General features: G+C 40.3%; 1 protein-coding gene across 2 annotated transcripts in view; it reads left to right on the forward strand.

Moving 5' to 3' along the window:
- Positions 1-50: 50 nt before the first annotated feature.
- atg5 (ATG5 autophagy related 5 homolog (S. cerevisiae)) overlaps positions 51-12,188 on the forward strand; it is a 30,261-nt gene continuing 18,123 nt past the window's right edge. For both annotated transcript variants that reach the window (XM_069174927.1, XM_069174928.1), the window contains exons 1-6: positions 51-397; positions 730-850; positions 1,309-1,436; positions 3,066-3,144; positions 3,560-3,722; positions 6,518-6,612. In XM_069174927.1, the coding sequence (XP_069031028.1) occupies positions 743-850; positions 1,309-1,436; positions 3,066-3,144; positions 3,560-3,722; positions 6,518-6,612 (573 nt within the window). In that variant the 5' untranslated portion in view covers positions 51-397; positions 730-742. The remainder of the gene's footprint in view (positions 398-729; positions 851-1,308; positions 1,437-3,065; positions 3,145-3,559; positions 3,723-6,517; positions 6,613-12,188) is intronic.

Here is a 12,188-nt window from a genome sequence, read left to right on the forward strand (position 1 = left end):
TTAGCGGGCGAACGAGGCCATTTCAGCTGTTTTTCCGGTGACAGCAGCGGAATGACAACACCGACTGATACGGCCCCCTTCTTCTTCCATTCAAGCTGAGCACAGAAACATCGACTAAAAACAAAACAAACAAACAAACAAAACAAAAAAAGAAGTAAAGGTTTGCTTCTATATCGCCCGCCCTCCGTTCACGGGAAATCCCCCGTTGGAGGAGAACGGAAACAACACCCGGGAAGCGAGCACATTTGTCGGACTGTAAACACTTCTTTGGTGTGCTTTCTTTTACGAGCTGAGTTAGCTTACCTAGCCCTGAAGCTAACGTCAGATTTTTTTTTTAATTTTTTTTTTTCATTACAGCTGCGTAGTTTGACTGGAGTTGGTTTGGAAGTCTAGCAAGGTGAGTCGCTGCTTTAAAACTGGACTATATATATATATATATATATATTTTTAGTAATGACAGTTTGCTAAAGATATAGCTGAGTATTACTAGTCAGGGTGGTGCTAGCTTGTGTTGCAGTGCCTACCTAACTGAGTTGTTGTTGTTGTTGTTGTTTTAAGTTGTGCTGATGCTTTGCCTGTTTTGCTCTGTATCTGTTTCTGACAGCAGGAAGCTGCGTCCCTTTTGGACTTAGGCCTTCTGTGTTTTGTGTGTGTGTGTGTGTGTGTGTGGGGAGGAGGAGGGAGGAGGAGGGAGGAGGTAATTCCTTCTTTATGTGCCACTGGGAGCAGCAGCAGCAGCAGCATGGCAGATGACAAGGATGTATTGAGAGACGTCTGGTTCGGCCGGATACCCACCTGCTTCACTCTGAACCAGGACGAGGTGACTGAGAGAGAGGCCGAGCCCTTCTACGTGAGTACAAACGTACAAAAGCATGAGGTCAGATCTCACTTTGGTTTTTTGCAAAACGAGACTAAGACTTTTTTTTTTTTTTTTTGACATCAGGATGAATTCAGAGATATTTGGGGGGGGGGGGAACCCCGCAAAACTCGGTATCACTTTTTTCTTTCATAAGCAGAGTTTATATAGCTGAAAAGTTTCTTTTAGTGGCTACACACACACACACACACACACACACACAAAGTAATCCCAAGTGCGGTTTATTGTCGTGCATTAAGGACTCACTGCGCGGTATAGTAGCAGAGCTTATGTGCGTGTAGTTGCCACAGCGATGCCACGTTGGTGACACGCGCCACGAAAAATGTTGACGTGCCGGAGCAGCCCAGAGTTGCAGGCTGTACTGTTGTTGTTGTTGTTTTATTGTTTATTTTAATAATGCGCCTCTTCCTCTGTCCTGTTGACTTTGTCAGCTGCTGTTACCCAGGGTGAGCTACCTGACTCTGGTTACGGACAAGGTGAAAAAACACTTCCTCAAAGTGATGAGGGCCGAGGACGTGGAGGAGATGTGGTTCGAGTATGAAGGAACGCCACTCAAATGGTGAGAGAAAGATTGTTAGATGAACTGAATTTGACACGTTTTCTCTGGGGGGGGGGGGAACAAGGCTGTGTGTGTGTGTGTGTGTGTGTGTGTGCGTGTGTGTGTGCGCGCGCATAAGTGGATTTCTTATCTTACGAATGTGTTTTTTTTGTGGTCTAAATGCCAAATACACATTAAAAGAATGATTCAGTGTATTTTTTTATTTCAGATTATTATTCTTTTTCTTATCGTGAATATAATTCTTTTTTTTCTTTTTTTTTTTGGTCCTGCTTGCTCTTTGAAAGTGTCCTTCTCATAAAATGCTTTGAGGTTGACACAGCTACTCCCTTACAACTTATAAAACCAGTTTCATATTACAACTAGCAGTATCATCAGGACGTTGGGTCGATGTTGAGTTGTCTGCTTTAAAAAGCAAAAAGGTACTTTCTCTTCCTCCAAGCGGTTTAATTTGTTTCAAGGAAGTCGATAATCCCTTTGGAAATCTGTGTATGGTGCTGCCTCATGTAATTCCACAGTCGGAGCAGTGTATTCACACCACTATAAGCCTATTCATTCACAGCCAGCAGAGAAGCCCCCCACTAGTGTTAACCGTGATCGCCTTTGCCTCGTATCACCCAGCGAACATAATACAGGCCCCAAAGTTCAGCCACAAGGTGTCAGTATTGTAACACAGACGATGAATGAAGCTCGTTTATCGTGGCATCAAAGTATCAGTAGCTCCAGTAAAAAAAAAAAGCAGCTGCTTATAGTCATCTAATCATTTGTTAATATAATATGTAAATATATTAATATCAGTGCACTTTCAATGTTTCCTGGTTCCATCCTCTCAAATGGGAAGATTTGCTGCTTTTCTTTTCTCACTGTAAACTGCAAATTGATTATAAATGTTTTACTTTTGGGTGCATGACAAGCTAGATATTTTAAATATATAACTCAAGGGTATGGTAATCTTTAATGCAATTTTTTTTTTATTTTTTTTTATTTTGACTTGTTATAAACGACAGAAACAGTATACGTAGATTTGATGGCCTACTACTAAATGACCAGCATAATGATTAGTGTGTGTGTGTGTGTGTGTGTGTGTGTGTGAGATTAAACATTAAAACCTTAAAAAAAAATGCACAAATCTTATTTGAGGCCTTGATGAAGAGAGAAGCATCGAATTCCTGTTCACTGGACTGTGTTAACCCTCTTCTAAACACAGGAAGTGACTAATTAAATTGTTGTTTGTGAAATGTAAACTGTGCTTTTGAAGTTCACACACTGCATAAAAAAAAAACTGGGCTCATCATCATCAGTAGAAAAAGAAACTCAGACGCCTGCTCTGTTTGAGGGCAGTTTGAAGTTCCAGTTATCCGATCAGTTATATTAAGACTTTTGATACAGAAGGTCTGTTACAATATTAAAAAAAAAAAAAAAACATTTTAAAACTCTGTCTGACCAATTTGAGGCAGCAGCTTTCCAAAATTTGGGAGTGAAGGCATTTAATTGTCATTTTCTAAGTAATCATAAAACATAATGCAGCTGATCATCTTAAACATTTTCCATCAAATAACAGGAGTAACACCAGTTTCTGGGCCAAGATCTTCTAGTGACGTGATTTTGTGTTTTTGCGTTTCTCGGACAAAGGCACAATCCAATCGGAGTTCTGTTTGACCTCCACGCCTCGAACACCGTCTTACCCTGGAGCATCACTGTGCACTTTAAGGTAAGAGCCAATCAGAATGTGTGTGAGTGTACAGACTCTGCAGGTTTATGAAGCCATTAGTCTCTTTTTTCTTTTTAGCTATTCGTTTTGATTTTTTTCAGCATATTTGCTATTTGGGGTTCATGTATTTCATGTGTTCTCTTTAAAAAAAAAAAAAAAAGTCCATCTGCTGAGAGGAGAAGCATTTACCAGCTAAAATAGATTTTTTTTTTTTTTTTTTTTTTCTGGGGAGTTGGTGGGGACCAAAAAAAAAAAAAGATATAAAAGGAGAGTGAATAATGGATTAATATTCCCACACAAGCCAAATGAATGATGTCGTCGTACTGGGTCTGCTAGATGTGTTACACAAACAGTTATCGCGTAAAGTGTTTGCTCGTTAACGCAGCTTTAAATAAAAACGTTTACCGCCTGTCAGAATTTCCCAGACGGTGACCTGCTCCACTGCCCGTCCAACTCCGTGATCGAGGCTCACTTCATGTCCAGCATCAAGGAGGCCGACGCCCTGAAACACAAGAGCCAAGTTGTCAACGACATGCAGAAGAAAGACCACAAACAGCTGTGGATGGGCCTGCAGAATGGTGAGACGCGTGCACGCGCGCGCGCACACACACACACACACACACACTTTTAGGAAGAACGACCACAAGCAGCTGTTGGGGAAGTGGCACACAATCATACAGTCACACATTGATTAACACTCAGATGCACACGTGTCTTCTTGCAACTCATCCACCTACTCACAGATTTCACACACGTTTACACCGCACACACGCATATTGCGAGCATTTATTCATGCGTTATATTATGACACATCATCTTTTGTCTGCAAAAGATTTAATCGTTTCTGGGTTCAGACACGAATAACGCATTCAGATGCATGAACGGATTTCCACGTACACGCACAAACGCACTCTTGCAGATGTCTCTTGAATCTGATGGCAGTCTTTCGAAGCTGCCGCTCCGACAGGTTCATTTCCTGCCGGGTTGGTTGTGATCGCGGTGTTTTGTGTAGGTGAAGTTCGAGCGGTGAGGCGAATGCACAGGAAGTTTGTGATGTGGGAGTAGGTGCCGGGGCAGATGGGATACATTCCTGAGTTTGGGGTTTGTGTGAAACTCGTGCTCGTCTTTGAAAAGCAAAACCCAACGTGCAGCGCGAGATTCCTGGAATCGCCCGCAGGTCAAGTTGATCAAACAAGGCAACCATAAACACTTCAACCACCGGTGATGGAGCTGAACACTGAGCCAATCAGTATCGAGTCTCATCTCGTTTTGATCTATAATTACTACCTTCTTTTGAATTAGTTATTATTAGCATTAAAAAAAACTTTTGTTTCTCACTGAAACATGTAATTTCCAAAATTTGAATTCAGTATTCTTTTAAACATATCAGCACTGACTATTGCTTCAGTTTGGGCTGCAGCTAATTATTATTTTGATTATTTGATCAATTAATGAAGTTGTTTTAGTCTGTGAAATGTTAAACTTGTGAATAATATCCACAAGATGTCTTGAGATGTCCTCACAAGCCCAATTAAATGGAAAAAAAAAACAGCCAATCCTTCGATTTGAAAAGCTGCAACCTGCAAATATGTGACATTTGTACTTGATCAAATTACTTCAATAATACTCAGAAATTTTTTTAATTGTTTTTTGATTGAAAAAGTGATTAACACATTTTTTGATCTCGAGTTATAAATGCATGTAAAGTGATCAAATTGAGATTTGGCTGTTTTAAAGCCTGATGAAGACATAGACATTTATAATTTTATAATGTTATTTATAATGTCTGCCTTAAGTTGACTTGCGCATATGTTTGAATATACTGCCATTAATATTAATATATTATCCATCCAGATAGTATGAGGTGGTGAAACACTGCAAACGGTGCATTCACTGCTGCGGGAGAATCACTTCATACTTGCCCACCCATCATAAATTATAAACTGTAAATTCTCAAATAATGTACACTATTGAGTCTCACAAGAAATGAAAACAACATTTATAAAACAATTTTTTTTTAACATGAATAACGTTCTTGCTTTCTGATTTATTTATTTTTTTCTCCCTTGAATTCTGTTTCTCTTCTTTTTTTTCAATGTTTTACGGCAGTTTTTCATCAAAACTGATGGGAAAGTAAATTAACTATACGGTCTGAAAGTGAAGAAGAGCTGCATCGATGGCAAACAACAGCAGCAACATATGCAAATAAGGTCCCTAAAACACTGCAGCCAGTTTGATGATTTGTTGCGTGGTACGTTATTGGCCTGTACCTGTCAAAACTGCACACACAGCATGTAGCATTGACAACGTTTTAAACGAGTTTGCAGAAAAACACAAGGGCTTTAAACCCAGAAAAGTTTCAGCTGCATGTCTCTCTTCCACTTTCCCCTGAAACTGATAGTTTGAAAGAGAGCGAAATCTCACATCTTAAAACAAAACAGCAGGTCAAAAAAAAATATTTATTCAGTAGACGGAGAGTACTAAAATATTCTCTGCGCTGTTTAGAAAAAGCAAAGGTGTGATTGATGATTTGTTTCCCTGAAACTGCGTTAAACAGAGTGAAGATAAGCCTTTGAACCGATCCAAAAAGAAGGAGTTGGCCTTAGACATGAAAGTGAAAGATGAAAACTTTCACATCCAAAACGGACCAGAAACAGAGAGGGCTCAAACTTTCATCCAGGACACAAACAGGAAGGTTCGTGTGAAAGCGAGACATAAAGAGAGAGGTGGTTGGGTTTGAAACCAGCACATGCTGTGAGGAATCATTTTTGATGGTGAAACATCATTTTCCCGTGCCGCCCGCTCAGTTGGCCCCACTGACACCGACACTCAAATCTGCATCAACGTAAGACCTGCACACATAGAAATCGACGATTTTCGAAGTAAAAAAAAGACGATTCAATTCTTTTAATCTTCATTTTAGCTCATGTATTATACTTCACACAAATTTGACCCTTCTACCATTTTTCTATAACACGTCCTCCTGTTGGATTTGTAATTTCACAACTGAATTAACCAAAAGTTACTTTCAAGCTACCTAATCGTAGAATCTGAAAGGGTGTCAAAAATCGATTGTACTCATGTTCACGAGGATGTGCTTGGTTTTAACGTTTGTTTAACGTACCGTGTGAGAGTTGTCACTCTGATCATCTGTTTCCGGTGCGTGGAAAAATCCAAACCCCGCAGCTGACGGTGTTAAAATGAAGCCATGTTCAGCTTCAATTGTCGTCTTAGATGTGGAAACATTTTGACATTTTGTGTTTATTGCTTGATGTATTTGTGAAAAGCTTCTGAAAACCATATTAAAATCAACATTTCCAGTCACCGGACGATATAACAGTTGCTGATCTGTGTGTGTTTTGTGTTGCTCCAGATAAGTTTGACCAGTTCTGGGCCATGAACAGGAAGCTGATGGAATATCCCACCGATGAGGGAGGCTTCAGATACATCCCCTTCAGGATATACCAGGTAACACACACACACACACACACACACACACACACACACACACACAAGGAGGACTTTAAAATCCAACAAACCAAACTGCGTTCCTCTTCTAAGCGTTCCAGTTTTCTCGTCTGCGCAGTAGATTCAGACTCCAGAATCAAGCTGCGCGTTGCCCTTTCATGCCTGTAGGTGGAGCCAAAGGCCCGTGTAAGAACCAGACAGGAAGGAAGACAGAAGGGAAATCACCTTCAACCACTCACTGCCTCACTTTGTCTGATAAGCCAGTCTAATATACAGCATACCAACCTCTATATTTTAAATGTTAATGGCCGGTAAAAAGTGATGAAACGGACTACTTTTCCCTTTTTAATCTATAAAGTCTTCTTGCGCTGGGTGAAGCTATGCCTCTGCCTGGCACTTAACAATATCAGTAAAAGAAAATGTTTTTTCACCTGTTACACCTCTCCTTCTTACACACCGGAAGTGTTCATGACCTTTGCTTGACATATTCATCACTCTAATAAACAATAACAGTTAGTTCATTCATCCATTTTTTTTTTTTAACCTTGCTTAATAACTTAATCAAACATTCTTTTTCGAACATGTGAGTTCTTGTCCTCATGACCTCAGATAAAATATTCACAATCAAAGTCAAAACACAAAACAAGGTCTGTCAGAGACGTGTGGGCTTACAGTTTGCCGGGCCACTTCTCAGAAGTTATTAAGTCATTCCCATATATTTGATATCTATGACTCTCCCATGTTTGTCTGTAATTCCATTAAACCAAATGGAGTACGTGGGCGAGCCTTCAGAGTTCAGTCCGGGATCAGAGGCGCTGCTGTCGGACAAGCAACTTCAGGTCGGGTGTTTCCACCAACTGTAGCTTTATCCTGACTCAGGTAAAAAGTCCCCGTCAGAGGACAAAACAAAACCAAAAAAAGTCAAGAAAGGGATGAATAAGCGTCAGATTCTCACCTGGAAAACATTAGCTGGCCATGAGACAGACGGCATGGGAAAAATGCTTTGACTCAAGCGCTGGGGGTTTCTACGTGGATCAGGAATTGCTGAAATCGTGTGGAAGATTCATCTGACAAACTTCCAGGATTTTGGAAGAGTTCAGGAATTCGCACAGAATGACTGAAATTAGTATTTTTCTCAACAAAACATGGCATAAAACATGGCATGGTGAAAGAGTAATCTCAAGCAACACTAAAGATTAACATAATTTAAAGTCTGTTTAATCCCATCCAGCACAGTACCAAAAAAAAAAAAAAAAAAAAAAAAAAAGTAAAAGAGTCGGAAAACATCTGGATTTTTGTACCGAAAACATGTTGACAGTCTGCTTTGAGTCTAGTGGCTGAATGTAAGTGCATTTCGCCTTGATCTCAAGAAAGCCCCCCCACCCACCCTCACTGTCACTGGGTCCTGTGAACAAATGAAAAAGTTTAGGGCCTGTCAAGACAAGTTTGGAGAAAATAATGTAAAATAATGGAGCGTGGTACATAGGTCTGGCCTTCAGTGACTGTGACAAGTGTCATCTAATGGAACAGAGAGAGATTTGGAGACGTTAAGAGCAGAGCACGACTCCAATCTGCTGCTTAGATGCTCGAGTGAATTTTCCTACCAAGCATTTATTTTTTTTTATTATTTTTTTTTTTCCTTTTCTTCCCATCACCATATATCTGCTGGTAATTTCCCATCGTGATGATTTATTATCAAGCGTGTTAAGTTTTAATGAGACCTGCTGGGCTCCACATATGGCTGCATTTTACATTTTTCACAACAACAAGGGCGGAGGAACAGCTGTCAATCCGTGTCAACGATGACTGTTTTGCATGAAATTCAAAAGCTGAAAAAAAAAAAAAAAGCTTTTTATTTTTCTTTCTTTATTTTTCTTCTTCTTTACTTTCACATCTTCGCGCACATAAACAAACCATTTTACACTTCAACAAAAGCATTCTTGTTTGAAGTAATAAAACATCAGTCTTTTAAAGTGGCGGACTGAAACATGCATTCCAACCGACGCGACCCGCCCTCTCAGACATGCACTTGTTGCAGCCGTAAAAGCGGGTCAAAGGAACTGTTCCTGTTTTCGGGTTGTTTTTTCGCGGCTGAATTGAAAGTTTCCACGCTCATTTATGAGCTAACATCAAAGCCAGTTCCAACCCTCACTGTGTGATTTTTTTTTTTTTTAAATACGCTGGAGAGAACATAAGCATCATTCTTGAAAAGTCTGGATTGTTGTGGAGATGGTGTGGTTTTCATCTTACAAACTGCTAAATATTTACAACCAAAGAATGTCTGGAAAGTCTGGAGAAGACTGTGAGGACTAAATTAATTAATTATGATCTTAGGAATACTGGTAATGGTGCTTTGCGACTACTTTCACTGTACGAAAGTGCCACGAAGGTCCACGGAAGTTTGGCAATGGCTTAGATTGTTTGGAAAAAAAAAAAAAGTTGAACGTGTATGACTCAACATTTTGTTCTTGAGGTTATACAGATGTTTTGATTTGCTTCGGCAAAGAATCAGGTGGGTATTTTTTCAAGCCGTAGGTTTCTCTTTTTGTAAATGTGCCCATTGTTTCTGTCAGTTAAGACAGATTAGAGTGTTCAATAAGAACTAAACCAAAAGGCAGAACACTTTAAATGTCAGTTCATTAATTTCGAATGACAAAGTTTTGCTAACTTTTGGGTTTGTTTACCACCTGTCTGATTGTCCTTAATTCTTCCGTTTGAAACATTAACGTGTACTCGGATCTTAATATTTAACTTGGCGAGTACGATCTTAATACTATTTGGAGGGCTTGGTGGTCAAACGGAAGAAAATATGGAGCCAGGTTGTGATAAACTGGACTTCTCTTTTAAATGAAAAAGCTACACATCAAATGAAAAAAAAAAAAACGAAAAAAAAAAACACTGCAATAAAAACAAATAAAATCAAGTAAATTAGTCTCCTGGAAAAGTTTCAACACGAGTAGCAACCTCTCCGAGCTCCCACTACGTTGTTGCCAGGGAGAACATCCAGTGTTTTTGTTTGGCAGATTTGTTGTGGCAAGACCAAACACGATACGACAAAACCCAGCGAAGGCGCTCGGCTCGCGAGAAATGAAAGTAGATAGAAGAGACGAAAAAGAAAAAAGGAAAAAAAGGTGCAGACGCTGAGAACAAAGCTGTTTGGCACTCAAGAGTCACCGTGGATGACTTAACGGGAGACTGCCTTCTATAGAGGAAAGACCCACTCACCCCGCTAAACACACACACACACACACACACACACACACACACGCCCCAGAGTCCTTCAAAGCCAGATTGTGGTATTTAGTGTAAATAACATGTGCTGTGTTTGATGCAGACAGAATTAATGACAACACTCAGTCCAAATAACAGAGGGGCTCATTTCCGTCTGGCCTGCTCTCCTCATGGAGAAGGAAGACACCTCATGGGCATGTACAACACATTTGTGTGTGTGTGCGTGCGTGTGTGTGTGTGTGTGTCTTTTATGTGTCCCAACAAAATATAATTAGTATAGTTTTCTTATAATTTATCCACTGCTCTTGGTTTGATATACATTTTTTCTTTGTTTATGTTCTTGTAATTTCAAATTGACATATTTATCTTGCTTTAAATTTGTTTTTTCCCCCCCAAATGTTTTTTGTAAATAATTATATTTGTATATAATGTAAATATTCTTTGTGCTCTTTTAAGAACAAAAAAAAAAAGTTGTTCAATTCTACCGATTTTTACGCCGGTGATCGTAGCGTATCTTTCCTTTTACGTACTTCTACATTTATTTGTCTTCATCATTTCAACTGCTTCCACTTGAGCGCTCGGCCCGCGTGTTATTGTGCGTGTTTTGAACTTGGCTTTGTTTGGTTGCCAGCGTATCTCCCTGCCAGAGCGGTGAGGCCAACTCTGTGATTTAAAGAGCCGGAGAGGGCCGACAAGTCTCGCTGCGTGGAAAGTGAAAATGACTATGCTCTTTTTTAAAGACAGCTTACATTGTTGCTGTACAGATACGGCCTCTCTGTTCCCGCTCCGTGACTCAGCGCTTACTCACAAAACTCACAAATGCAAGAGCAGGCAGTACACCGCCGGCCGTCTCTGTTGTGGTGCTGTGGAAGGTGCCTGCTTTGTATAACGCAGGTTTATTGCCTCCCAGATATCTTGTAATGGGTGGTGAGTGAGACGAGGGGGAGGTGGTGACTACGCAGACAATTACAAAACATGGGAATGCTGGAAACAGTTGTGCGTAATCATGCCAAAGGCGACAGGTACTGGTTGTCCTGTCAGTGCATTTACAGTAACGGTTTCTGGTAGAACCGGGATGGCCGAAGGGAAACCTTCAGATTTTGTAATCGGCTGCTCTTGCCAAGCAGCTAAACAGCTTCTTTTTTTTTTATGCTTTAGATTTTTTTCATGGTGTAGCTTTAGCAAACCAGGCTGCAACCCCACCCATTGGTTTGTGAACGGCCGTTCTGAAGCCTCCAGTCTGGCATTTTAGTCGTCGAACCATCTTGGGTTTTTTTGGAGCCAAAAGTACACTATGCCCGCCCGCCAATACCGTCAACCTCACTGAACCCCAGGCTTGTCAATCAAACCAGGCACCGCTCTTTGAGGCATAATATCCTTATTAAAAATGATGGAATTATTTTTAGAAGGACCACCAGAGGAGATCAGAGGGAGTGACTTTAGTTAATGACACCATAATGACCTTTGGAAAGAAAATGATTGACTCTTAAGAATTTGGCGGTTTTTGCCCAGGAGTATTTTAAAGCCAACCCCTAGTGGCCCTCAGTGATATTGCACTTTAAGGCACTACCCCATTGGGTGCCACTTTTCAGAATTGAAATCTAAGTCCCTTTTCATACAAAGTCTACATAGAGCTATGTTAAAATGATAATGTTCTGGCCTTCCTTTGTTGGCATATGGTAATGCCAATAGTTATTATATTAATTGTTCAGTTTACAGACATGAACATTTAGACATTACTCTGACTTTATCTGCAGAATAAGCTGTCAGCAAATTTCATAGAAACATGTTTATTTGATAAAATTAGTGCTAATTGTTGTACTAACTGTGGAAGCTATCTGCAATATTATCACTAACGTCGATGAATAGCGGGTTAAAACATCGAAGTGAGCATTGAAGGAAGGATCCGTCTGGGTTTAGGGAGGTTTGACAAAGGAAGTAATTAACAGAGCTTCTGTCTGGTACGTCAAACAGAACGGGTACATTTAAATCTTTCCGCCAAACCTGATGGACTTGAGTAATTCACATCAGGACTAATAAATGGGAGATGTCTGAATGGTGAAGCACGGCGGATCAACCGAGCATGCGACACTAATAATTTAAAATACAATTAAGTGTCCCCTTGATGGAGTTTCTCGTCCTCAGGTGTGCATTTCAAGGGCCGCTGAAAATGAGGTTGGAATTTTAATTTACCAATGGATGGTCTCAGAGTTCAGTGGAAATGCTTTCTCTCACACCTCTCAGTTCGCGGAAACGCACTTGGATTGACAGTGCTCTGCCCCCGTCCATTGTTTTACCTTCAATTAGGTGAATTGAATCCCCTCCATCAATTTGACGACGTCTTG

Source organism: Embiotoca jacksoni, unplaced genomic scaffold (genome assembly GCF_022577435.1).
Source record: "Embiotoca jacksoni isolate LCO1_2020_lvr unplaced genomic scaffold, fEmbJac1.0.p SCAF_63, whole genome shotgun sequence".
In the NCBI taxonomy this organism is placed as follows: domain Eukaryota; kingdom Metazoa; phylum Chordata; class Actinopteri; family Embiotocidae; genus Embiotoca; species Embiotoca jacksoni.